The 27,920-nt window shown below is 43.2% G+C and overlaps 1 protein-coding gene across 5 annotated transcripts in view; it reads right to left on the reverse strand.

Moving 5' to 3' along the window:
- LOC127000222 (hemicentin-2-like) overlaps positions 1-27,920 on the reverse strand; it is a 301,496-nt gene that overhangs the window by 185,668 nt on the left and 87,908 nt on the right. For all 5 annotated transcript variants that reach the window (XM_050863645.1, XM_050863644.1, XM_050863646.1 and 2 more), the window contains one exon: positions 11,692-11,854. In XM_050863645.1, coding sequence (XP_050719602.1) covers positions 11,692-11,740 — 49 coding nt within the window. In that variant the 5' untranslated portion in view covers positions 11,741-11,854. The remainder of the gene's footprint in view (positions 1-11,691; positions 11,855-27,920) is intronic.

The raw sequence follows: 27,920 nt of genomic DNA on the forward strand, positions 1-27,920 counted from the left end.
GTCAAGAAGTTCCTACAATGCGTTACAAATTGGACACACATGGCCTTTAAGAACAAAAATAGTGCGTGACTTTAAATAATACTACGATGGAAAGCTACACCAATACCTGGACTTACTTACCATTACCTGTTTGTCATTGTTCCTCGACAACGCACGGGTATCACAAAGCTTCTATGATACTAAAACAAGCTGGGTGACACACGAGCTTTGAAGACAAGAACGACGCACCGTTTACACCAATAATACGATGGAATACTACACCAATACATAAGCATACCTCCGATAACCTGTCTGCCATTACTCCCTTGACAACGCCGCTGTATCGAAAAGTTCCTACATCACATAACAAGCTGAGTGACAGGCGCTTTGAAGACGATAATGATGCATGGCTTCCAACAACACCCAAACAATATTTAAATCTACTTCTCATTACCCGACTGCCATTATTCCCTCGACAATGCTGTTGTATGAAAAAATCCTTTAATACATAAGCTGAAGACACGCCTGCTTTGAAGACACTAATGATTCGCAAACTAAAACTATATTTAAGGCTCATCAAAACACACCTCTCATTACCTGTCTGTCGTTTTCCCCTCGACAACGCAGGTGTATTAAAAGGTTCCTACAATATCCAAATCGCTGGACACACAGGTGCTTTGAAGACATTAATGATTCACAAACTAAAACAAAATCAAAGAGACTTTTGTTTTTATCTCTGGTAAGATGAAACACGTAAAACTACATCATATTTTTGGGTCGCGTGAATTAAATATGGATCGACACTCTTGCCCATTTGAAGCATAAAAGACATAATTTAAAAGAACGGCGATAACCGGAGCATAACTTCTGGTCGTGGAGTAAAAATATAACCAGCAAACGATATTTCGAGACATTATACGACGAGATTTTTCACTGAATTATTGCAGTTTCTTTGACGTAATACAATATCGCAGCGGGGGGTGTAAGGGTTTTCGTCTTCGCATGAACAACAACAAAAAAGCAATATAATTAATAGTGAATGATCTTGTGCTGTGGAATAATTATGCAATAAGTAGACCAATATTACAATGAACTGTGTAGAGTTTTGATTCTCGCTATAATGAAAGTTTTGTTTAGTCGACGCATCATCACGCTATAATGAAACAAAGAAGGAAATCAATAATACGATGGACAATGAATGATCTTGAGCTGTGGAATATTGATGCAATAAGCGGAACAGAACTACAATGAAGTGAAAGGTTTTAGCTCTTGGTAGGATGGAATAACGGATACAAACAGCACACCATGAAAATTTAATGTGAATGAATGATTTTATGCTGCGAATTAAAGATGCAATAAATCGAACAATATCACTATGAACGGAGTAAGGTTTTCGCTCTTGATACGATATAACGAATCAACTCACCAATACGACGATGAGTAAATGATTTTCGGTCGTCGTAGGATGAGCTAAAATATGCATGCAAATCTGTGCCGAAGCCGATCAACTATTAATTGCGATTAACACAAAAGACTTAAAAGATTGGCGGAATGGATCAATAGTGACGAAGGTGAACTAATCCCAGATCAAGACGTGTGTGAATGGTGATAAATTGACCATCGGCACGCGCTAAAGATGATGGAAAAGTGGCATTATACCGAGGACTGAAGATTAATGGAGGGAATATTTCTTCGACGCAAAGACGGTAAAGGCAAATTACATCACGGGAATAAAAAAGAGTAAGCCAAGGAAGGAGAAAGTATTAGAGGGGTAAAGAAAAAAAGTTAATCTGCTTTGTGTATCCTCTTCCGCCACAACCTCCACCTCAGCCTCCACCTCCAGCTGCTCCAGCTGCTCCTCCTCCTCCTCCTCCTCCTCCTCCTCCTCCTCCTCCTTTCTCCCTCTTCCAATTCCTCTTCCTCCTCCTCTCCTCTTCCTAGTCCTCATTATCTTCGAATTTCTCTTCCTATTCTTCCTCGTTCTCTTCCAGTTTATCTTCTTCTCCCTCCTCCTCCTCCTCCTCCTCCTCCTCCTCCTTTACAAACGCTGAACAAAGGAAGGCGTAGACAGATTCCTGACTAAACATTTATAAAGAACCAAAGAAAGAAACCAATTTAGTAGACATGAATATATTGAATCCTCTATATCACGCACACACACACACACACACAAAGTACCCAATCCCAGCACACACACACACACACACACACACACACACACACACACACACACACACACAAGTACATTAGCTAAACCTATATTCCATTTCGCGTTATGTACATGTTTCCGCGCCGTTCTCTCGCTCCTCCGGTCTTCGTCGAGAACACATTACCCAGCCTGTAATGCGATACGAGGGGGGGAGGGGGAGGAGGCAGGCAAGGAAGGAAAGGAAATGGAATGCTAGTGAAGAAAAAAATAAATGGAGAGTAATAATAATGAAAATGAAAAGGAAATCGGGAACATTAACAAGAATGGAAATGGAAGGGTGAAACGGGCTGATTGAAAGCATGATAGGAAATAAAAGGAATGGAAATTAGTAATGAGGAAGAAAACCATATAGGAAAATTGAACAGGAAAAAGATCAGCTCAAGAAAACAGATATTGAAGGCGAAAAACAAGGTGTTGGGAAAAAAAAAGGAAATCAAGTCAAAGAAATGCAACAGAAAAAGCAGGCAAAAGAGAGAACGATGTGAGAATAAGCAAAATCATAAAGAAAGAAAAATGCGACAGGAAAGCGATGGGAAAGGAGAGTAAGAAAGAAAAGATCTCGTGAAAAATAAAAAAAAAAACATATCAGAGAAGAAGAAAAATAGTGGAAAAAATGGATGTAGGAAAATAAATAAAGTGAGAATGGGGAGAGAGAAAGCAATCAGAAAGGAAATGAAGTACGGAAGAAAAAACATCGACACAGAGGTAAAGTTAGAACTAAAGAAAATAGAGAATCGGAGTAAACAACAAAAAAATGAGGAGTAGGGAATGAAAAACACAAACTCCCAAACATTCACGTCAGTTCATGCCAGGGAATAAACTAAAGGATGAGTGCCCATGAATATAGCAATGTATTTTTTTTTCCGAGCGGTATTAGGAAAGGAGAAACAAAGAAAACAGGGAGCAGGAAATTAAAAACAGGCTTATACGCTGACTACATAACACTGAGGTCAGTCCACAGCAAGGAATATATTGAAGGATGATGACTCCTGAGTATAGCAACGTAACCCTACTTGTGGGCGGTATTAGGTACTTAATAAGAGAAAGGAAAATGGAGGGTAGGGAAAGTGATGCGTATGTACTGACTCAGTTACGCACAATTTAATTCAGAGCAATGATTAGATTAAGGGATAATGACCAGAATACAGTTGAACATTTCGAAGCAACGTTTACGTGTGGGAAGGTAGGAACAGTAACAAGTATACATTTACCCAATCGACAATATTCAATTTACTTTACTTAATCAATATATTAAAGGATAGTGATTCTTGAATACAGCCAAGCAACTTTTCTTCATGACTCGCTACTTAATGGAATGACGAGGGGGACAAATGGTAAAAGAAAGATAAAGTTGAGGGCATACGCCGAGGCTGAACGTGTAGGACAAGCTGGTGGCGGAAGCGGAACAAAGCGAGGACAAGAATATAAGAGAGAAAGCACAGAGAAGAAATGACAATAACAAGGACGAGGAGAAACACGAAAGATGGACAAAGACAAAAAGGAGGAGACAGGAAGGCGGGGCAGTGTGATCCTCCCACCACCCACCAACCAACCCGAAGCCAGTGACGGTAATGAAGAGGAAGAGGAGTCATGTCGAGTGAGGATTACTGGGCCGCAACGTGCATAGATTACACAAAGGGATGTTAGGTGCGGAATTCTCTTGCTCGTAATGAGGGAATGAGGATCAGGGCGACGAGCACGAGGAAGAGATAGAAATGAGCAGGAAGCGGACGATGATTAGAAGAGGAAGGAGGGAGGAGAAGAATAGAACAAGGTGAAGGAGGAGATGACGTAAGTGGAAGAAGGTGTGGAGGAGAAAAGAAAGAAATAAGGAGATAGAGGGAGGTGAAGGTGGTGGCGAAGGAGGAAGAAGGAGAGAGAAAAGACAAAAAATAGCGAAACAAGAAATGATTAGAAGAGGAAAGAGAGAGAAGGAGGTGGAGGAGGAAATGACGTAACAGGAAGAGGGCGTGGAAATTGAGAAGAGAGAAAAGAAACAGAAATAAGAGAAATAAGGAGAGAGAATGTTTAGAAGAAAGAAAGAGGAGGAGGAAGAGAAAGAGGCGGCGAAAGAGGAAGAAAGCAAGAAATGAGAAAAGAAAGAAGAGAAAGGAAAAACAAAGATAAGGAAGAGGAAGGACGGGGAGAAAAAAGTGGAGGAGCGTAGCATAGGAGGAAGAAAGCGGGGAAAAGAGAAAAGAAAATATGAAATAAGGGAAATGTGACGAGAAAAAAGAGGAACAAAAACGAAGACAAGGAGGAGAAGAAGGAAGAGTAAGTAGGAGGAGGTAAAAGAGAAGGATGACGTGGAAAACAAAGAGAAAAGGGGAGAAGGAGAGAATGATAATAATGAGGACTAAAGATGGACGAAGGCAAGAGGAAAAAGATTAACGGAAGGGAAAAAAAGACAGAACAAGAAAACGAGAAAAATGTGACAAAGAAAAGATGAGTAAGAACGCGGAAGAGGAATCAAAAACGGAATAAACGATTCATTAGTGAGAAGGAAATAATGAGGACGAAAAACTATAACGAAAAAAACATGTAAAGGAAAGGAAAAAAAAGAGGAAAAGACATTATCGAGAAAGAAAGAGAAAGAGAAAGAGAAAGAGAAAGAGAAAGAGAGAGAGAGAGAGAGAGAGAGAGAGAGAGAGAGAGAGAGAGAGAGAGAGAGAGAGACTAATACCTTCACCTCTCCACGCAGCTTCATCTTCTGACTTGCAGTGCAGTAATTAGCCTGATTATCCAATATTCCAGGTAAGACACCGGAGGAGGAGGAGAAATTGGTTGGTTAAGCAATAGATTGATTTATTTACTACAGCATTTTTTCATGAACACGAGAGAGAGAGAGAGAGAGAGAGAGAGAGAGAGAGAGAGAGAGAGAGAGAGAGAGAGAGAGAGAGAGAGAGAGAGAGAGAGAGAGAGAGAATGAGGAATGAGGGAATGAGTGAATGAGAAAATGAGGGAATGAGGGAATGAGGGAATGAGGGAATGAGGGAATGAGAGAATGAGGGAATGAGGGAATGAGGGAATGAGAAAATGAGGGAATGAGGGAATGAGAAAATGAGAGAATGAGGGAATGAGGGAATGAGAGAATGAGGGAATGAGAGAATGAGGGGATGAGAGAATGAGGGAATGAGGGAATGAGAGAATGAGGGAATGAGGGAATGAGAGAATGAGGGAATGAGGGAATGAGGGAATGAGAGACTGAGGGAATGAGAGAATGAGAGAATGAGAGAATGAGGGAATGAGGGAATGAGAGAATGAGGGAATGAGAGAGAACATTTCCCCCGTGGAAGTGATCAGTTAATCAATTAATTGGCCACTACGAGCCTCATCCACAGGCCAGCCACGACCTTTACCAAGCCGCGTGTGCTCCTCCGCCCCGCCTCCACCACCATCACAACAACAACAACTACTACTACTACTATTACTACCGCTGCTACTATCCCTACCACTACTACTATTATAACAGCTCCTCCTCTTCCTCCTCATTTTCCTGTTCTTGTTCCTGTTCATCCTCCTCTTACTACTACTACTACTACTATTACTATTACTACTACTACTACTACTACTACTACTGCCGGGAATTCTGAGGAAAGATAACAATAATAATAGCAAGAACGCCACCACCAACCGCAGTAGCAATAATCATAACAATAACAACAAGAACCACAACAATAACAGGAATGACAGGTACCAACGCTTTCTTCAGCTTAACATCACACCTGGCCTCACCACAACACACGTCACACCTGGCCTCACCACAACACACGTCACACCTGGCCTCACCACAACACACGTCACACCTGGCCTCACCACAACACACCTCGCCACACCTTTCCTTTCTAACTTTATTACACCTGCCCTCACCATACCTTTCCTTACCTCACCACACCTTCCCTCATCACATCTGCCCTCATCACAACTTCCCTCACCTTCCCTTTCCACAGCTTCACTAACCTTACCTCACCTTCCCTTATCACCTCATCACCCCCCAATAACACCTCGCATTTCTCTATTCTTCCTCTCTCTCCTTCTCTCCGTATTTACCGGCGACGTCACGGGCACAAAAACATATGATACACTGTGACGCCGTGGCTCGGAGCGGCGGCGGCGGCGGGGGGGAAAGTATTGGGACAGTTATGGCGGAGGGGGAGAAAGAGACAGTCCCCGGGGAGGCATTGTCGGGGCTGCGGCGAAGGTGCTACAGACGCAGGGGTGGGCGCTGTTGTACCTTGACGCAGCGAGGGGGGGAGGGGAGAGGAGGGGATGAAGGGGGGGGGGGGGGAGAGAGAGAGAGAGAGAGAGAGAGAGAGAGAGAGAGAGAGAGAGAGAGAGAGGGGTAAATACACAAATAGATAGATAGTTACCGATAAACAAGGGTTGATAGAAAAAGATAAACAGTGATGGATAGATAAGTAAATACACACACAGATATTGATGTAGAAGGATAGATGAAGATAGATAGTTACAAATAGATAGATAGAGAATCCTACATGCAGTGCTCTGTGTGGTCCGTGAAAGAATAAAGAATGCTGCAGACTGCAATCGAAGTTGAAAGGCTTCATTTTCTCTGCAATTTCGTAGGCACACAAGTATTGGGCGCGAGGGAAAGGAGAGAAAGGAATTACTTTTTGCTCTCCTCGCTTGTTCTGGCAGCACGGGTACACTCGGTGGCTGGTGGTGAAGGCGTTCTCGTGTTGCTCAGAGCAGCGTAATTCTTTTAACTGCTTATGAACCAAAATACTCTGCTGGCTTATAAAAAAGAAAATCCGCAAACGAGTATTGTAAAATGCAGCTTAGGGTTTGTGTATATATATAATAGAATGTGTTAAAGGCACGCAATGAGCTCGCAATTTTTATTTATTTATTTTATTTATTTATTTTTTTTTTTTTTTTACAAAGGAAGAAGCAGTTCAAGGGTGAAAAAAAAGGAAAAGAGAAGCCTTATATAGCCGAAAGGGAGAGTTAGATTTTGAGCAACCATTTGTCTCGGGTAATGTTGCTATGTTTTCCATTTTACTAAAGCGTACCGACTTGGGATATCGTCACCCTCATAAAATAATCGCCTAAGTCATTTTTCAGCGATTTCCAGGTTTTCGTCTACATCAATTTTTCAACGTGTGACGCTCATTTTTGTATAGTTGCCTTCATCATTCAGGGTTTGAGTGTTCTAGAATTGGCCTTTTCGTTTCTGCCTAAATCTTACGCCAAATGTGATAACGACAGTTCTTTTATGATTTCCTGTAAAGTAGAAAATAATGACTAAGGCGGTTTGTTTACGAGGGTGACGATATGTTGCAGTTCCTAGTCCTACCATGAGTGCAAATATCAATACTGTGTTTGAATGAGGCGCACAAACTAACTCTCCTACAAGGCTCTTTATAAGTCCTAGGAAGGACGGCTGTTTGGACACGTCACTCCAATTATTTCTCTGTCGTCACAATGTTTCAGGTAAATTTAGCTGACGTATTCAATGAACTTTTATACTAATTTAATGTGACCCCCTACTTTTTACATAAGCCTAATTTTTCAGAATTTTAATTTTTACCATGAGTACAAATTGGAAGATGGGTAATGTTGCTATGTTTTCCATTTTACAGTTCTTAGTCCTATCATTAGCGTAAATAGGAATACTGTGTTTGAATCAGGCACATAAACTAACTCTCCTACAAGGCTCTTTTCCCTGCTGTGCCGCCCAGCATCGCGCCAGGCAGCCGGGCGGAACACGAAGGTCACGGTAAATCATCCCCCAACACGGGTAGCGAATAGGGGTCGGGCGGCCATCCCTCAGCCAGCCAGCCACCGCCTTGCCCGTCCCGTCATTGTGCGACGCGCGGGAAAATATATTCTACAATTTCCTTTCCCATGAATAGAAACCATGAATATACAGGAACGATGCTAGGGATAAAGTGTATAAAAAAATTCTCTCTCTCTCTCTCTCTCTCTCTCTCTCTCTCTCTCTCTCTCTCTCTCTCTCACACACACTCTCACACACACACACACACACCGAACCCACTTTCCCTCTCTCGCTCCCTCCTGTTTCTTTTTTTCCCTCCTCTCCCTGAGTACGTTTCCTCAAAAAAATATCTGTGTTTGTTTCCTGCTGCCGCCTACGTGCTCTTCCGACGTGCCGAAGGTGTGTAATATTTTCCCGCCCCGCCTGAAAGGGCACGAAACACACAGCGCCGCCATGTATTGTTTTACCATTCGTATCTGGATTCGCTCCTTGGAGGAAAAAAATAGCAGTGAAATACGAGGATTGAAGGGTTGTATGTTTGCTTAAATAGGAGAGTTCACTAGTGGTGGTGCTTCAGGGTCACTACTTTCTGCTCATTTCTTTTCGTCTCTCGTTTCTAGCTTAATTCATTTCAAGACAAAAATAGCAGCGAAATACGAGGATTGAAGGGTTGTATGTTTGCTTAAATAGGAGAGTTCACTGGTGGTACTTCAGGCTCACTACTTTCTGCTCATTTCTTTTCGTCTTTCGTTTCTAGCTTTATTCATTTCAAGACAAAAATAACAGTGAAATACGAGAATCAAAGAATTGTATGTTTTCCTAAATAGCAGTGTTCGCTGGTGGTACTTTAGGTTCAGTGCTCTGTCGATTTCTCTTCGTTATTTGTTTCTAGGTTTTGTTCCTTTGATGAGAGATATGAAGTACGTTGATTGAAGGATTATAGCTACATCTTATTTCTATTAGCTGGGTACACTGTTGCTATATATGGTAAGCACTCTGTTAATCTCTTTCCGTTTTCGTCTTTAGGTTTGCTCCTTTGAAGAAAATAATATAATACGATGATTGAAGGATTAAATAATTCTTTAATAGTTTAGTTCCCCGATCATATTTTAGGCTCAATGGATTTTTTTTTTTTTTAACGCCATTCGTCTCTTAATTCGTTCCTTTGCCAAAACAAAGTGAAATAATGAGAGTTAAATGACTATATGTTTTCTTAACGGTGAGGATTCCGAGTGCCATTTCAGGTTCGGCGTAGTTTTATTCTTCTATTTCCTTTTTCCCCACACTTAAAGCTTGGATTCTCGGAAGGCTGAGGGCGAGGAATGGAAAGTTCTGAGACCGATTTTCTTTTGTGATTCAGGTCGCCGAAGAAGTCAATCGCCTCGCATGTTAACGACGAACTCTTCTTCCTTTACGGCCCAACGACCTCCAGGAACACGAAAGGAACGCGATAAAACCGAAAATAACGAAGGGGCGAAAGGAAAAAAGACGGAAAAAAGAAAGAAAAAAACAGGAACGTCACTCATATTTAGGGAACAAGATAAACATACAAAAACAGTGAAAAAAAAGGAGCGAAAAGAAAAACGCTGAGAAACAAAGAAAACGAGAGAATGGAAGCCGTTTTCTATATATTTATTTAAGGGAGCACGATATAAAAAAATGACGAGAAAAGCTAAAAAAGGTAAAAAAAAAAAAAGGGAACAGGAGGCCGTCATTCACATTCATTTGATGGAAAACGATAAAAATAAAAAATAAAAAAAAGGAAAGGAAAGTGCCGCAAAAATAAAGATAAAGGGATATGGCAGCTGTCATTCACATATTCATTTAAAGGAACACGAAAGAAACAAAAAAATAACACGAATGAAAGGAGAACGGTGAACAAAAAAGAAAGAATACAGGAAATGACGCCCGATATTCACACAGTCATTTGAAGGAGGACGATAAAAATACAGAAAATAACAGAACAGCGAAAGGAGAACGTTAAAAAAAAAAAAAAAAAACTGGAAATCGTGGCCGTTATTCACACAGTCATTTAAAGGAGGACGATAAAAATAGGAAAAATAACAGAAGAGCGAAAGGAGGACTGAAAAAAAATAAAGAAAAACGAGAAATGGCGAAAAGAGCGAAAGGAAAACGCCGTAAAAAAGAAAGAAAACGGGGGAATGTCGGCCGTCACTCACATATTCATTTACTAGTTCCCCCATTTTTCTTTCCCTCCAAATTTGAGGCGCCACATTTATATTTTCCACTTTTTCCTTCCGAAGACTAAATGTTTTGTTGGGAGTTTCGCTTCACGCGGCGGAACTTGGCCAAAAAATACAAACATTATCCTGGCATGGGCGGGACGAGTGGGCAGGAAAACACGTACAAAAACAAGTTATGTGTGCGTCTGTGTGTGTACGTGTATGTGGGTCAGTATATATGTGTGTGTGTGTGTGTGTGTGTGTGTGTGTGTGTGTGTCACGAATTCACAGGTGTATGCAGTGGTGTGGGATGACCTGTGAGGTGTGAGGGGGCGCGTGTGGGAGGAGCCGATGTGTGGAGGCAGGTGTGTAGTGGAACTGTCATGGGTGTGTGGACAGCGTAATGGTGAGGGCCGGGGCCGGGGTCGAGGGCTATATGTCAGGGGTGGCCGAGAATGGTGGGGTCAAGAGAAGGGTTTGTGGCGTGTACATGTGGTGTTTGGAATTTTTTTATATAGAATTTAACTCCAGTGTGTTTGCTATACATATGGTACAAAACAGTTAATACAATTTGAAATACTGCATATTTTAAGTATGTATCATCTTTAAAAATACTGTGTAAGTGAATAAGACTGTGTAACTGGTTGTATCTATCTGTATATATCTATGTATCTATATATCTAAATTTACCGGCCTACCTATCTCTTATCTAACAACCACCTACCTACCAGTTTATCTATTTATCAATCTATCTATCAATTTCTCTATACCTATCGATGTATCTGTATTTTTCTTTTAGTGTAGGTTTGGGTGTGGGTGTAAGGCTGCGTTTGAATAATAGTGGATGTGGATGTGTTTAAGGTAAAGCGAGAAAGTATAAAAAAAATGAATAAAAGTGTGGGTGGGTGTGGGCGGAGGAAAAAATGGAATGTGGCTATGGGTGAGGCAGACAATAGGTGTGAGAGCAGCCGGGTGGATATAAAATGATATGAGTGTAAGATTGAATATGGATGTGTGTGTAATTGGCTGAGATTGTAGGTGTGAGTGTGGGTGCGGAGGGAGGAGAGAAGGAAATGGTGTGAGTGACTACGGATGTGTGTGCAATTGGCTGAGGTTGCATATGTGAAAGAAGGTGTGATTGGGGCAGGGGCGAGAGTCAGGGGGTCGAGAGTCAGGGGGCGAGGGGAGGGGGAGTCAGGAGTCAGGGGAGGGGAGGGGGCGAGGGGAGGAGGAGAGTCAGGGGCGAGGGAGGGGGGGAGGGAGTCAGGGGCGAGGGGGAGGGAGGGGGCGAGAGTCAGGGGCGAGGGGAGGGGGGAGAGTCAGGGGGTGAGGGGAGGGGGGCGAGAGTTAGGGGGCGAGGGGAGGGGGGCGAGGGGAGGGGGGCGAGAGTCAGGGGGCGAGGGGAGGGGGGCGAGAGTCAGGGGGCGAGGGGAGGGGGGCGTGAGCCAGGGGGCGGGGGTCGTTAGTTAGGGAGGCATGAGTGGGCCAGGGGCTAGCAGGAAGCCCCGGCCGTCCATCGCTGTGTTGGTGTGCCGGCCGAGCCCCAGGCCGGCGAACACCTGTGCCGTACCATCACTCACCTGTGAACTGCAGCAGCAGGAGGGCGTGCAGCAGCAGGGAGCCGCTCATCCTGGCCCCTGGGCGCGCCGCCACGCCTGCTCGGTGCCGCTGGTCCTGCTGAAGCGCCTGCTGTTCTGCTACTGGCCTGCTCTTGCCTTCTGCTGCTCACCGCAAAAAGGCCGCCTGCAAAATTGGAAAAAGATTCATTAAATTCCTTTAAATTAATCACCCTCAATATCTTTACCGATACTCCCGCCGCCATTACTTGCGGCCAGGTAAGTAATATCTGTTTTTTCTTCCTGCTGCGGCTGCGGAGTGTGCGGTAAAGGTTTTCATTTTGTTTTCTTTTTTTCAGCAAACACGTGTGAGAAATATGGTGTGTGTGTGTGTGTGTGTGTGTGTGTGTGTGTGTGTGTGTGTGTGTGTGTGTGTGTGTGTGTGTGTGTGTGTGTGTGTGTGTGTGTGTGTGTGTGTGTGTGTGTGTGTGTGTGTGTGTGTGTGTGTGTGTGTGTGTGTGTGTGTGTGTGTGTGTGTGTGTCTGTGTGTGTGTGTGTCTGTGTGTGTGTGTCTGTGTGTGTGTGTCTGTGTGTGTGTGTCTGTGTGTCTGTGTGTGTGTCTGTGTGTGTGTGTGTGTGTGTGTGTGTGTGTGTGTGTGTGTGTGTGTGTGTGTGTGTGTGTGTGTGTGTGTGTGTGTGTGTGTGTGTGTTTAGACTAAAGGACGCGTCTCCTCTAAGCGGCCACCTCATTTCCTATGCATTACTCTTGTTGTTGCTGCTACTGTCGTTTGGGTTGTTGTTGATGTTGTAGTTGTTGTTGTTGTTACTATTGCTGTTTGAGAGGCGGCAGCTGCTACTGGTGCTGTTGCGTATTCAATCATTTTCTTTGACACTGCCAGGAGGAATACAATCAAGAGGAGGAAGAGGAAGAGGAGAAGAGGAAGTGGGAGTAGCGGAGGAGCACAAGGACGAGGACGACGAAAAGAGGAAGACAAGAAGAAAGATAAAGAGGAGCAGGAGACAATGAAAGGAGAAGCAAAGGGTAAAGGCCAGACACAGACATACCTACATGCATCTACAAACAGACAGGCAGACAGACAGGAACAAATGGAGGGACAGACAGGCGGAGAGACGGACAAAGGAACGGAAAGACAGCTCGTCACCGCTGATTACACTTGCTGTCCGCCATCTTTGCTACCCATTTCATCCAATAAGCAAAACAAAAACAAAAGTTAGCTTCGTTTTTTCCATCTTCCTTTTCTAGGAGCGAACTGAAGCTTTAGTAAAAGTTGAAAGGAAAAAATGCGGGACAGAAAATTAAGATAACTTCATTATTCTCCTTACTGTTACACGCACACACACACACACACGACCCCCTTCCCCACTCACACCAGCATTATAATCATCATCATTTCTCAAGAATATTCCAGACAACAATAAAAAGAAAACGGGTAAAAATGTACGAGTCCAGGCACACCTTTAATGTATCACTGCCTAGGACTCAACCCTTCCCCCTGTCCCTCCCTCCCCTCTTCACCTGTCTGTACCTTGCATTACCTGAGACACTCCATTCACCTGTAACGGCCGCAGGTAAATATGAAGACACGTGCCACGAGATTCATTAAGAGAAAGACGAGTGCGTGCTGCGAAATGGTCCTTCTCCTCCTCCTCCTCCTTCTCCTCCTCCTTATCTTTCCCCTCCTTCCTCTTCTTCTCTTTCCCCTCCTTCCTCTTTCTCCCCCCCTCCTCTTTTCTCTTCCTTCTTTTCTTTCCCTTCTTCCTCCTCCTCCTCCTTCTCTTTCTCCTCTTTCCCCTCCTCCTTCTCTTCTTTGCTTCTTTGTTTGCTTCTTCCCCCTTCTTTTCTATCTTCACCTCCTCATACTCCCCCTCCTCTTCTCTCTCATTCTCCACCTCCCATTCTTTTCTTTCTCCTCCTCCTCCTCCTCCTCCTCCTCCTCTTCTTTCTCCTGCTCCTTCACCTCGTCCTCCATTATCGAGTCATCAAATACACACTGTGGTATTGATGCTCCTGCGAGATTCTCTTTAAAACTGATAACCAGAGCTTGAGGGAACGAGGCTCACAAGGGAAAGGAAGGAAGAGACATCGGAGGAAAGACATCAAAATATACGAGTGTGTTTACTTTAGAGGAAAATATACACGAGGAAAAAGTTACAACGAAATGCGAAAGAGATGTGAGGCAGGGAAGCTTTGAATGGTGAAAAAAAATAATAAATATATGAAAAGCGTATGGAATATGAAAAAAAAAATATTAAACCTGCTTGAAGGGAAACTATGCAAGAAAAATGTTGGTAAATGAAGTGAAAGAAAAAGCGACGACTAACCAACTGGGAAAAGTAATCAATGACATATATATTCAGGTCCGGCCGAGGAATATAAAGGGGACAAAAAATACGAGGGAGACGCAGCGAGGAGGACGTGCTGAGGAAAAACAAAAAAAATGGAAGATAAAAAAATAAGCAGCCCGGTGCGATATGCAAAAGAAGACGAGAAAAAAAAAGGAGGAGAGGAAAATGTTAAAATATGCCAGACAAAACAAAAAAGAAAAATGCGAGGTAGAGCTGGAAATTATTAACACTCATAAAACGAATACAGAAAAAAACATAAATATCTTGAGCTATGCAGGAAATTATATAATAAGTATGAATCAAAACAAACATCCAGTAACAAAGAAGTAAAGGAAAATGTGAAAATATGCGACAAAAAAAAAAAAAAACGGGAAAGCGCTGGAAATTACTGATACTCATATAACGAGGAAAGAAAAATAGAAATATGTTGAGTTATGCAGGAAATTAAATAATAAATATGTATCAAAACAAACATCCAGTAACAAAGAAATAAAAGAAAATGTGAAAATATGCCAGACAAAAAAAAATAAAACGAGAAAGAGCCGGAAACTACTGATACTCATATTACGACGAAAGAAAAATAGAAATATGTTGAGCAATGCAGAAAATTGAATAAGAAATATGAATAAAAAACGAGCATCAAGTGAAAATAACGTAAATAAATAAGTTAAGATTTCTATCCCTCGAGAAGCTACGAATAAAAGAACGGTAAAATATCGCAAAAGCACGTCCCGCGTCAGTGTTGCCACGTCTCTATAAGCTGAGCAGCGTTGCCAAGTCTCTTCCCCGAGCACAAAGGCGGAGGAGAAAGAATATGCCGACAACCGTAAATTATGACGACGAAAAATGAAAATAACAGGAATCTGATCCACAATTTTTCTTGTTACCAGAGCGTCATTCTAGTCCCTGTCACTGCCCCTTCCCTTGCTATCCCTGCCTCTTTCTTTACAGTCTTATCCCAGCTAACCCCTACCACTGCCTCTCCCCTGCCAACCCTTGTCCTGCCTTATTCCTCCAAACCTTGTCGTGCCTTACCCCTGTCACTATTCTTTCCCTGCCAGACCCTGTTATCTGCCTTTTTTGCGGTCTCCTCAATAACCCCTGTCACTGCTGCATCCCTTCTCAAACCCTGCCCTTTTTTTCTCATAGCCATATCCCTGTAAATCCCTGTCACTGCACGAGCCCTACCAATAAACTCTGTCACTGTGTCACCTTTAACTAATCTCTTTACTTCCCTACCTCCAGCCAGCCCAAACCTCCGACAGATACTTCTTTAAAACACGTTACCCTCCCACCCTTTATATCAAGACCATGACAATCACCACATCCCATTTCAGTCATCCATGTTATATTATCCTAAACCCATGCTAATAAAATCTTTCTAACCCTCCTAAACCCTCTTACCTCTACCACCAAGGCCTTACGAATCGACAAACACCAATCCAGTCTCCCTTGCTAGTCCTTTCTACCTTACCTCATATATAACACTAAATCCTGTCAACTCATATCATAAAGCCAATCTCCAGACTCTATTGCTGTGTACCTTCTGTCAGTCCCCGCTCCACCTTTACCACTGCAAGCCGTCTCTCTCAAGTCATTCCTCAGCCAGACTTTCTTACATCGTCCTGCCAATGTCACTATCCAGCTTCCATTACTCCCTCACCTCTATTATTCTTCCCAAACCATATCTCAGCCGGACCTCATTTGTAGCACCATAAACTGCCACCTTTATCGCGAGACTCTACCACACAACAACCACATTCTTGAGGCTCCCGTCACTCCCTGTCACACTCGGCCTCTGCATGTCCTGCCAGTGAGCCAAGAGGTAACGGAGGCGCCATACCGAGAGGGGCTTAACTTTCTCGACAAACTTTCGGCGCTCAATTAGCAGAAACACCTGAGCGGAAGGAAGCAGGGAGCGCGCGGGCTTCCTCCTCCCACCCTCCCTCTGTCTCTCTCCTCCCACCCTGCTGCCGATGTGTAAGAGTGTGTGAGTAAGCAGGAAGGAAGGCGCGGGAAGTGAAGCGTTGTGTATTAATTTGAATTAGTGATGCCTTGGGTACGGAGATGAAGGGCGGAGAGATGGATGCTGTACTGGTGGTGGTGGTGGTGGTGGTGGTAATGGCAATGAAGGGAAGCAGGAAGGAAAGCAGACAGAAGTGAGGAGTTGGATATTTATTTCCTTTAGTGATACTTTGGGTACAGAGATGAAGGGAGGATGAAGGATGCTGGGTGATGTACTGGTGGTGATAATGGTGGGTGATGTATTAGTGGGTTGTTAGTAATGGTAATAGGCAGAGAGGAAGGCAGAGAGAGGGAGGTGTGACACATTAACTTGGTTTAGTAATGTTTTGAGTACAGAAATGAAGAGTGAATGGAAGGATTTTTTTATAGTAAAGGAAGCAGCTCAAAGGTGATAAAAGAGCCAGCTAATCATTGCCCATATGGAAAAAAGGTTTAAGAAGAGTCTCCAAAAGAGAGGTCAATTTCTTTGCTCCAGTGGAAAGTAGTGATGGTGGTGGCAGTGTTAGTGATGGTAATGTTTGTGGCGGAGGTAGTAGTGGTGTTATTGTTGTTGTTGGTGGTGGTGGTGAGTGTGATGATCGTGGTGGTGGTGGTGAGTGTGATGATCGTGGTGGTGGTGGTGAGTGTGATGATCGTGGTGGTGGTGGTGAGTGTGATGATCGTGGTGGTGGTGGTGTGTGATGATCGTGGTGGTGGTGGTGAGTGTGATGATCGTGGTGGTGGTGGTGAGTGTGATGATCGTGGTGGTGGTGCCGATATGAAAGGTCACGTGATAGGAACAATGCCGCGCCATGCTTTCCTTTCCCAACAAGAATTACTCGAAAAAGTGTGTCTGCATAAAGTGGATGACGCGCTCCAACACATATTGGAAAATCTGCTGCCGTTGGTTTTTGCATTCTTCTTCCTCCTCCTCCTCCTCCTCCTCCTCCTCCGCCTCCTCCTCCTCTCCTTCCTTTGCTTTCTCTCCATTTCCTCCTCCACACAAGCATCCATTCTTTTTATTATCTTCGTCCTATCAATTTTTATCCCTGCCTTCTTCTGGGCGAGCTTTCCTATCATTCTCTCTCTCTCTCTCTCTCAAAAAGCTGAGATGTAAAAAAAAAGGCAAAAAAAATGTCTGAGGAGGAAATAAATAAGATAACGGAAAATGAAGAAAGTTGTAGGAAGAGCAGAGAAGAAAAATGAAGAAAAAGAAGAAAAAATAACATGGAAAGAAAAACAGACGCCGGTGAAAGAAAAGAAGGTTGCGGAAGCTGCGAGAGGAGGAAGAGTAGGAGGAAATGAGAGAGAGAGAGAGAGAGAGAGAGAGAGAGAGAGAGAGAGAGAGAGAGAGAGAGAGAGAGAGAGAGATAGAGAGAGAGAGAGAGAGAGAGAGAGAGAGAGAGAGAGAGAGAGAGAGAGAGAGAGAGAGAGAGAGAGAGAGAGAGAGAGAGAGAGAGAGAGAGAGAGAGAGAGAGAGAGAGAGAGAATGAAAGGGCGAAAGAAAGAAAACAGAAAATAATAAACGAGAGTAAGATAAAAAAAAATAGATAAAGAAACAAAGAAAAAAGGAGAGATAAAGGAAGAATATAAAACAAGTAAAGAATGAAAGAAAGGAAGGAAATAAATAATGAAAGAAAGAACTAACAGAGACAGACAGATCGGTTAACAAGCAGAATGACAGACAGACAGACAGACAGGCAGACAGACAGACAGACGGACGAGCCAACTCCCTGCCTAACCGACGACTCGACAGACAGACTAACAGAAAGATAAAAGGAAGAGAATGAGTCGAGTGAGCCAATTTGAAACGAGTCTATAATGGAAGCGAATTAATTACTTCAAGAATTCGGATTTGAAGTTCGTAATCCAGAAAAATAAAAAGCGTCCCGGCTGACCTCTTAATTGACTCGGCGAAAAGAGAAAAAGGATATTTTTTTTCTTTACTTTGCACGAATCGAAAAAAAAGGAACACTCATTTTTTTGTATTATATTCCCCTTGTTTTGTGTTGTTGGTTTTAGTGGTGGTGGTGGAGGAGAGAGAGAGAGAGAGAGAGAGAGAGAGAGAGAGAGAGAGAGAGAGAGAGAGAGAGAGAGAGAGAGAGAGAGAGAGAGAGAGAGAGAGAGAGAGAGAGAGAGAGAGAGAGAGAGAGAGAGAGAGAGAGAGAGAGAGAGAGAGAGAGAGAGAGAGAGAGAGAAAGGTGAGTGAGGGAATTTCAGGTTAGTTAAATTATCCACATGCTGTTTAGTTTGTTTTTGAGGAAAGTTTTGGATGTTGTTTCGGTTCTTTTTTTCTGCGTTTAATTCCCGTTTTTTTATTCGCATTTCGCATTCGTTTTTCATTTACGTTTCTATATTTAACGTGAACTCTTTTATTTTGCAGAGGCTTCACAAATGTTCTTTTTATTCTTCTTTTACTATTATTTCCTTTTTTACCTTCACATTTATTTCTATTCTTTTGGACAGGGGGAATTTTCATGTTGTTTAGGTTCATATAATTCCTACTGTTCAATACTGTTTTTACTTTATATTATTTTCTTCCATCAACTATTATATTTCATTATGACAACAACTCTTCCATATAATTCTTCTTCGGTGTCAGAGTTCTTTCCTATTTTCCTATTTTTTGCTTCTTCCAATTATATTCTTTCCATTTTTCCTTCCCTTTTGGCAACGGTTCTTACTTTTGTTACTCTTCTTCCTTTCTTCCTCTATTTTCTTCTTCCCCTTCAGCAAAAATTTCTTTCTTTCTTCTTCCGATAGTTCCTTCATATTCTTTTCCCTCCGTTCAAAAGTTCCTCCATGTCTTTCTTATCCTTCTTCTTTCTTTCGTTCACTTGTTTTTTTCGTATTTTTCTTCCTCTGTGAATTTCTTCCGTATTCGTCTTATTCTTTTGTATTCCTCCCACAGGTATTCCGTGATCATTTTCCTTCTTACCTGTTTCTTCCCGTTTTCTGTGCTCGTCCTCTTTCGATAATTTGTTCGTGTTTTTTTTTTTTGTATTATTTTTTCCATCGTGTAAGTTCTTTCCAATCCTCATTTTTCATCTTTATCTTTCCCATATTTTTGTTCCACCTTTTTACGCGTTTTCCTCATTATTCTTTTATCCACCTTTAGTTCTTCCACATTTTCCTTCCTTCCTCTCTACTTATAATCCACAGTTTTCTCTCCCTTTAACAGCTTATCCACATATTCTCCCTTCTCCATCTCCTCTCCCTCCCTCTTCCTGCTATTCCACATCATTCTTTCATATTCCTCCATCTCTTCTACATTATTCGTCCATCCTCTTCCACCTTCTCCTCCCTCCCTTCCTCCACCAGCCCTCCACATTACTCTTCCTCAGTGCCACGGGTCTTCCATATTTTCCTTATCCCAGCTCCTCCGCAAGACAGTTTTTCATATTACTTTTCCATGTTACTTTTTTCCTCCGCGGGCAGCTTTTTATTTCCATACTTCACGTCCCGGCAGCAACATTCTCTCCTTTAACTTCTTTCCCTTCCTCCCCTTTAACTCCTTTCCCTCCTTCCTAACATCTTTCTTCCTCCTCCTCATTTAACATTCCTTCTTTTTTACTTCATCCTACCCTCATTATCTTCCCCATCTTCCTTCCTTCCTTCCTTCCGTGGCTCCCTCCTTTGCATCTTCCCGTATAATCCTTTCCTCTGTTGTTATTCCTTCCTTCCTTCCTTCCTATCGTCCTCCTTTCCTTCCGGCTAATCTCCATATTTCGCTTCCTCCCTCCTTCCTTCCCCTCTCCTGCTTCCTGCATTCTTTCCTCCAGTCCATCTTAATATTTTATCTCCCGTCATTCTCCTATTACCTTTCGCCCTCTTTTCCTTCCTCCCTTCCTTCCCTTCTTCCTTCTTTCCTTCCTTCACTCCTTCCCCGCACCAAACGAGGCTCTGGTAAGGATCCACACCACAGCACCAAAAGAAATTTCCTCGACTTTCCTCTTCCTTTTTTTTTTTTTGCATTTTTTTGGAAAGAAAGTCGTGACTGCCTCCAGCCCCAACCCTTCCCGCCTTCCTCCCTTCCCTCTTCCTCCTGTCTCTCCATCTCTCTCCCTTTTTCTTCTCCCTCTACCTAATCCCTCCCTGACCCTCATATCACCCTTATTTACCCCCCCGACTTACTCCCTTCTTCCTGCCTGTCACTCCCTTTCTCTCTCTCCCTTACCTCTCTCTTTCTTCTCCCTCTATCTTTCATGCCACCCTTATTTATCCCTCCCTTCCGCTCCCACTTCCTCCCTCCCTTCACTTCCTTTTCCTGCCGGTCTCTCCCTTTCTCCCTTACCTCTCTTTCTTCTCCCTCTCCCGCTTCCCTCCCTGACCTTTATAACACCCTTATATGCCTCTCCCTTCCTCCCTCACTTCCTTCCTCCCTCCACTCCTTCTCCTTTTCCCCTTTACCATCTCCCTGTCTGTCTTTCTCTTGCCCTTTTTTTTTTCTTCTCCCTCTCTCTCGTCCATCCCTGACCTTCAACCCACCCTTATTTGCCTCTCCCTTCCTCCCTGCCTTCCCTCCTCCGTCATTTCCTCCAACTCATCCTTTCTCTACTCTTTTTTTCTCGGTTTTCTCTCTCTTTCCTAACATTCAAATTTGCTGTTTTTCCTCCTCTCTCTTCCCTTCCCTACTTCCTTTCTCCCTCTTTTTTCAGCTTCATTTTTCCTTTCATTTATCACTTTTGACATTCTCTCTTTATTTTCTGTTTACTGTCTCTTATGCTTAGGAAATGTATCTGTTTTTATTTAGTTTTATTCTCTCTTCTCCTCTTTTTTTTTACTTTCTTCACACTCCCTCTTTTTAAACTTTTTTCACCATACCTCTTCCCTCTTTCCCATTTGTCGCTTTTTTTTTCTCTATTCCTCTATTATTTACAAGAATGTTTCGCCTTGCCCGTCATCCTCTTTTCTTTCCCTTTTCCTCCCTCTCATCTTACTTCTTTCCTCGCTTTTTTTTAACTATCTCTATCTTTCCTGTTTCCCATTCCACGCTTTTCTTCCAATCTATTCCTCTATTATTTACAGGAATGTTTTGCCAGTCTCATTTTACTCTTTCTTTCTCTTTTCTTCTCACTCTTCTTTCTTTCCTTCTCTCTTCCTTCCCCCTCTTTTATCTCCACTCTCTTTTCTTACGATCTTTATCTTTCCTCTTTCCCATTCCTCGTTTTTTTCAGTTTATTCCTTTATTATTTACAAGAATGTTTTGCCGGTCTCATCTTCCTTCCTTCTTTCTCACTTCACCCCCTTTCTTTCCTCCACGCTTCTTCCCTCCTCTCATCTCATCCTCAACCTTCAGCCTTCTTCAAACACACACCTACACCTCTTCCTCCACCTTCAACACCTCCTACTCCTCCTCCTTCTCCTCTTCCAACACCTCCTCCTCTTCTCCCAATTCCTCGCTGCATTTGCTTCTTCCTCTTACTCCTTTCCTCCTCCTCGGTGATGCACTATTCAATAAAACTGTTTAACTTCAAATATGGTTCGTAAAATATTCGTGAAATTCAAGTAAATACAAAATTGCTAGTCAGTTTAACTCAGCGAATTTAATTTACACACTCTCTCTCTCTCTCTCTCTCTCTCTCTCTCTCTCTCTCTCTCTCAACAAGACAGCAGCAGGACAACCTGCATGTTCCCCACACTAACACACTCTGTGGGACACGTTCATTCCTAGTCCAAGGCCCCAGGCTATGGAACGCTCTCCCACGCCATGTAACACAAGCAAATACTATACACATGTTAAAAAAACACAAAAAAACTTCTTATTCTATAATGACAAATATCAACTAGAATTCAAGTGGTGCCACATTCTGATATTGATTTGTATATAGTTTAGTAAACTTTTAGCTTAAGTCTTACATTAAACTCGATATATGTTATCTGATGATCCCTGTAATGTACAGAAAAGCCATTGTTAGGGAATAAATTGATTCTGATTCTCTCACTTTCCCATGCTCACTTTCCCACATTCACTGTCCCACCCTCACTGTCCCACCCTCACTGTCCCAACCTCACTGTCCCAAGCTCACTTTCCCACCCTCACTGTCCCACCCTCACTGTCCCACCCTCACTGTCCCACCCTCACTGTCCCACCCTCACTGTCCCACCCTCACATTCTCACGCTCACATTTTCACTCTCACATTCTCACACACATTCTCACACACTTTATCACCATTCATTTTCACTCCCACTCACATTCACTCACACACTCACACTCACACACACGTACGTTACCGCCAATGACAGATAAATATTTAAGACACTGGTAATAGCCACAAAGAGCTATTAACCGACACCTGCGTGCTATCAATTCCCTTCTTTATGTCCCAACACTCGACACTTGTTCCAAATATATATAAACTACCACATTTCTCCTCCTCCTTCTCCACATTTCTCCTCCTCCTCCTCCACTTTGTCTTCCTCCTCCTCCTCCTCTTCTTCTTTCTCCTCCTCCTCCAATAAGTCTCTCTCTTAATGGCGATAAGTTTCTCTTCTGAACTCAACAATAATGTCACTTAAGACTAAGACGGAAAACACTGCTTCTTGAGGTCGAAAGAAGAAAAGAAAAAGACGAAGAAAAGAAAAGACGAAGATAGGAAAAAGACGAAGAGGAAAAAGACGAAGAATAGGAAAAAGATGAAGAATAGGAAAAAGACGAAGAGGAAAAAGACGAAGAAGAGGAAAAAGACGAAGAATAGGAAAAAGACGAATAATAGGAAAAGGAGCAATAGACAGAAAACGGAAAAGAAGAAGAAGACGAAGAAGAAGAAAAAGAAGACGAAGAAGATGATGAAGACAACGAAGGAGAAGACGAAGAGGAAGAGACTAAAGAGAGAGGAGAAAAGAGTAGAAAAGGTGACAGAAAAAAAAAAACAGACAAGGCAAGCGTATTAATATAAAAAATGTGCGAGGAAGGGAGAGAAGGAGGAAGGGAGAAAGGGAGGGGGGAGGGAAAGAAGATAACGAGGCTGGAAGGCAGGGAGGAAGGGAGGGTGGGAGGAAGGGATTAGACACAATAATAAATAGAAGTAAAGAATAACGAAAAAGCAGCAAAAAATAAACAAGGAAACAGAAGCACGAGAGAAAAAATTACGAAAGACAAAAAGAGAAAAGCGAACGATTATGACAAGACGGAGAAAAAAGAAGAGACAAAAGAAAATTAAAAAAAGGAGGCAAAAGAAAAAGGAAAAAAAGAAAATGATAAAGGAGGCAAAGAAAAAGGGGGAAAAAAAGGAGGTAGAAGAAAAAGGAAAAAGAAAATGGAGAAAGGAGTCAAACGAAAAACGAAAACAAGAAAAAGAAGAAAACGGAAAAGCGAAAAAGGCAACAGAAAACAGCAAAGTTCACGGTCAGTGGCGGTGTTTAAGTGACAGTGAGAGGCGGGTGTTTGAGGGGAAAATCAACGTGTGTGTGGAAGCCATGAAAAAGGAAGAAAAAAAATGGAAGAGTGTTAAATGAAAGGTAAAGAGGAGGGAAAAGAGAAAGCAAGAGTATAATATAAAGAAAATAAGTAAGGGAGAGAGAAATAAAGGGAGGAAAGGGAGAAAACGGAGGGAAGGAAGGAGGGAGGCAAAACTGGTAAAGAGGATGAGGAGCAAATGAAGAGAGTAAGAAAATGAAAATGAAGAATAAAAGGAGATGAGAGAGAGAGAGAGAGAGGGAGAGAGAGAGAGAGAGAGAGAGAGAGAGAGAGAGAGAGAGAGAGAGAGAGAGAGAGAGAGAGAGAGAGAGAGAGAGAGAGAGAGAGAGAGAGAGAGAGAGAGAGAGAGAGAGAGAGAGAGAGAGAGAGAGAGAGAGAAAGAGAGAGAGCGAGCACCTAACCATTTGCCTGGGGCGTCTGAGGGGAGAGGGAACCTGGCCACTGGAATAACTGAGGAATGAAGGAGGAATAGAAAGACGGAGAGAGGAAGGGGGAGGTAGAGGAGAGAAAGGAGGAAAGGTGGAGAGATGGAGGGAAGGTTATGTGGTAGAAGGGAGGGAAGGCGTTAAGGAAGGAAGGAGATGTGAAGGAAGGGTAGAAAGTGTATGGATGAAGAGAGGGAGGAGGGAAGGAAGAAAAGAAGTGAATGAGGGAAGACAAGGAAGTAGGAAGGGAGTAAGAGAGGGAGTAAAAGGGAGGAGGGAGGGAGGAAGTGAGTAGAGGTGGAGATGGAGGAAGGGAGAAAGCGAAGCAGGGAGGCAGGGAGGTAGGGAGAGAAGGAGGAAGGGTTGAGATATAGGAAGGGAGAAAAATAATGGAGGGAAGGAGGAAGGATGGGAAGGTGAGAGGAAGGAAGACATGAATGGAGAGATGGAGCGAGGGAAGGAGGAGGTGACGGATGGCGAGAGGGAGGAAGGAAGAGAGTGAAAAATGAGGAGGAATGGAGAGAGGGAGGGAGGGAGGAAGAGATAGGGAGGGAGAGAGGGAGGGTGGAATGGGTTGAGAGAGACAGAGAGGGAGGGAAGGAGGGAAGAATGAAAAGAGACAGAGGAAGGGAAGGATAGAGAAACAGAGAGAGGTGGAGGGATGGAGGGAGAGAGACAAAGAGGGAGGGAGGTAGGGATAGACACAGGGGGAGGGGGGAAGGGGTAGAGAGACAGAGAAGGAGGGAAGAATGAAAAGAGACAGAGGAAGGGAAGGATAGAGAAACAGAGAGAGGTGGAGGGATGGAGGGAGAGAGACAAAGAGGGAGGGAGGTAGGGATAGAGACACAGAGGGGAGGGGGGAAGGGATAGAGAGAGACAGAGAGGGACACAGGGAGGGAGGAAGGGAGGGCCAGGGGCTTAGTGTCGGCCAGGCGGAACACGTCGGACAAGCTGCCAAATCAGGACAAAATCCAACACAAGTGAGGAAGAGTAAAGGCATGGAGGGAAGGAGGCCCCGAGGACACGAGGGGAAGAGGGAGGGAAGGGTTGAGAGAAGGGTGGAAGGAGGGAAAGACTGAAGGAGGAAGGAAGGATAGTGGGGAGGGAGGAAAGGAGAGGTAAGTGAGGGAAGGGGTGAGGAGAGATAGGAGAATGAGACAATGGAGAAGAGAGGGAAAAAGGAAGGAATGATTGAGGGAGGGAGAGAAGAAGAGACAAATGAAAGCATGAAGGGCCGTGCAGAGTGAAGTGGGAGAAGGGGTGATGAGGAGGGAAAGAGGGATGGAGATGGATTGAAGAAATGAAGATGGAGGGGAGGACAGGTGGAGGAAGGAAGGGTTGCAGGCATGAAGAAAGGAAGGAGGGAAGGAAGACTTTGCGAGTAACAGTAAAAAAAGAAAACGAAGGAGAGAAAGGCCGGAGGTAGGAAGGGAGGAAAGGAAGAAAAAGTGAGAAGATCGCTGGCATGGAAGAAAGATGCAGAGGAGGAGGAGGAAGAGAGACGAGAGGGAGGGAAGGCGAATGGAGGAGGGATTACGAGATGGATGGAGGAAAGAATGGAGGGGTGGAAAGAGGGTTAAAGAAAGCTTCGTATCGGAGGGAAGAGAGGAAGGGAAGAGGAAGAAAGGACTGGAGGTGAGGTGCCTGGAGGGATGATTGGAGGAAGGGGTAGGAGGAGAGGGAGAGACTACGAATTGGAGGGAAGGAGGGAGGGAAGGGAGGCATGAGGAGGCAATGTGGTGGGGCAAAGAAAGAATATAAACGAGGGGAAGAAAGGAAGACGAAAAAAAGAGAACGAGAAAAACGGCGACAAGAAAGAGAAAGAAGGCGGTAAAGGGAGTGAGGAGGTCAGAATGATAAAGAGGAAAGAAGAGAAGAAGAGAAAACAATAAGAGGAAAGGTACGGAGGAAAGAGAAGGCAGTGAGGAATGTGAGAAGAATGGAATGCTGGAGAACGAAAGACCGGAAGAGGAGAAATAATAATAAAAGTAAGGAAAGTAGAAAGAATGAGAGGAAACGGGAAGAAAACAAAGACAGTGAAAGGTGTAACGATTATGATAAAAGTGAATACATGAAAAGAAAAAGAGAAAGCAGTAAAGGAGGAGAAAAGAATAGAATGATAAATATTGAAAAGGGATGAGGATGATGAAGAATGGAATAAAAATGAGTAGCAGGGAAGAAGAAGGAGGGTCTGCATAAGTGAAGAGAAGACAAACAGCGGGTGCTCGGTGGCGGAATGGAGCTGTACCTGATAATGCCTGGATGATGGAAGAGAGAAAGAAGGAAAAGAGAAGAGGTGGACTGAGATGATGTTGATACTGTTGATGATGATGATGGTGATGATGAAAATATAGCAACAATAATAAGAAAAGGGAGAAGGACAAGAACTACAATAACACGAGGAAGAAAAACAAAAGTAAGAAGAAAAAGAGGAGCAAGAACAAGAATGAGAACAAAACGCAGAAGTTGAAACAGAAGAAAGGAAGGAAGAAGAAGAAAAAATGAAAACAAGAAAATAAATTAATACAAACTACATAATCCCCCAAAATATATAAAAAAAATACAAATAACATGAACCAGACTCAAAAACACGCAACACAAAAATAAAAGAACAAAAAGTACAAGACACTAAATGAATACAAAATTTTCATGACCACAAAAATACATATAAAAAAAATAACAAACTAAATTCCTAAAAACACGCAGAGCAGAAATAAAAGAGCAAGGGGAAACAAGCCATAAAAACCTGCAAGCAAAAAATAATTGATGTTATGAGACAGAGGGGAGACAAAATAATTAAAAACAAGGGACAATAAACAGCAATAATAAGGGGAGGAGAAGGAGGCGGAGGAGGAGGAGGAGGAGGAAGCGCACGAGGTGAAAGGTTATCATGAGACTAGACTGAAGACTGAAGTTTACTCAAATAAGAAGAAAAAAAATATGACGAAAAAAAAAGAAAAGAAAGAAGAAAAGAAGGAGCAAGAAGAATTTTAGTAGAGAGGAAAGACAGAGACAAGAATACAGAAGAGGAGAAAGGAGGAGGAACAAAGATGGAAAGAGGGAGGACAGGACAAGAAAACAGAAGTAAAAGCAGACGAGGATGAAACAAGAGACAAAAGACGAAGATAAACAAGAAAATGTGGAAGACGCGGAGGAGGAAGAAGAGCAGTAATGGTAGTAGTAGTAGTAGTAGTAGTAGTAGTAGTAGTAGTAATGGGGCAAGGAAGACAAACAAACAATATGTAGACTAGTATGGAATTAAGAATAGGAGGAGAAATAGCAATAGGAGAAGTAAAAGGAGAAGCAGGGTAAGATAGAGAACGGGAAGGAGGAGAGAAATGGAAGTAATTGGGTGGGAGAGAATAAGTACAGAAGAGGAGTGGAGAGGATAGATGAGGAGGGATGAGAAGAAAGTAAGGATAAGATAAAGAAGTAGTAGGAGGAGGAGGAGAACACATAAGGAGGTGGAGAGAGAAGAGGAGAGAAAGGAGAGGAGGAGGAGAGAGAGGAGGCATGAGGAGAAGGAAGAGAAGTAGGAGTACATAAGAGGGAAGCAACGGAGTAGGAGAGGAGAGAGAAGAGGAGAGCAGAGGAGGCATGAGAAGGAAGTAATGGATATAAACACATGGGGCCGGGCGGGTGGGCGGATCCATTTTCATTAGGGCGAGGCTTCCTTTGGGTTTGGGTGGCTGTGTTATTACACCGCCTGATCAAAGAGCCAAGCAGACGCCAGCGATGGTGCATTAGCGCCACTTAGCCGCCCTTTACCTCCTCCGTCCGCGATAACTCAGGGCAAGGCCGATGGTTCCCCGCCAACCACTTACTGAGGGAGAGAGGTATATAGAGGGAGTAAGAGCGAGGAGGAGGGGAGAAAAAGGAAGATAAGAAAGGAGAAGAGAACATAACAGAAGTGAGGAGAAAAGAAGACAAAAGAAGGTAAGGTAAGGTAAGGTAAGGTAAGGTAAGGTATGGTATGCTAAGGGAAGGGAAGGGAAGGGAAGGGAAGAGAAAGGAAGAGAAGAGAAGAGAAGGCAAG

The sequence above is a fragment of the Eriocheir sinensis genome, chromosome 18, assembly GCF_024679095.1.
Source record: "Eriocheir sinensis breed Jianghai 21 chromosome 18, ASM2467909v1, whole genome shotgun sequence".
NCBI lineage: Eukaryota > Metazoa > Arthropoda > Malacostraca > Decapoda > Varunidae > Eriocheir > Eriocheir sinensis.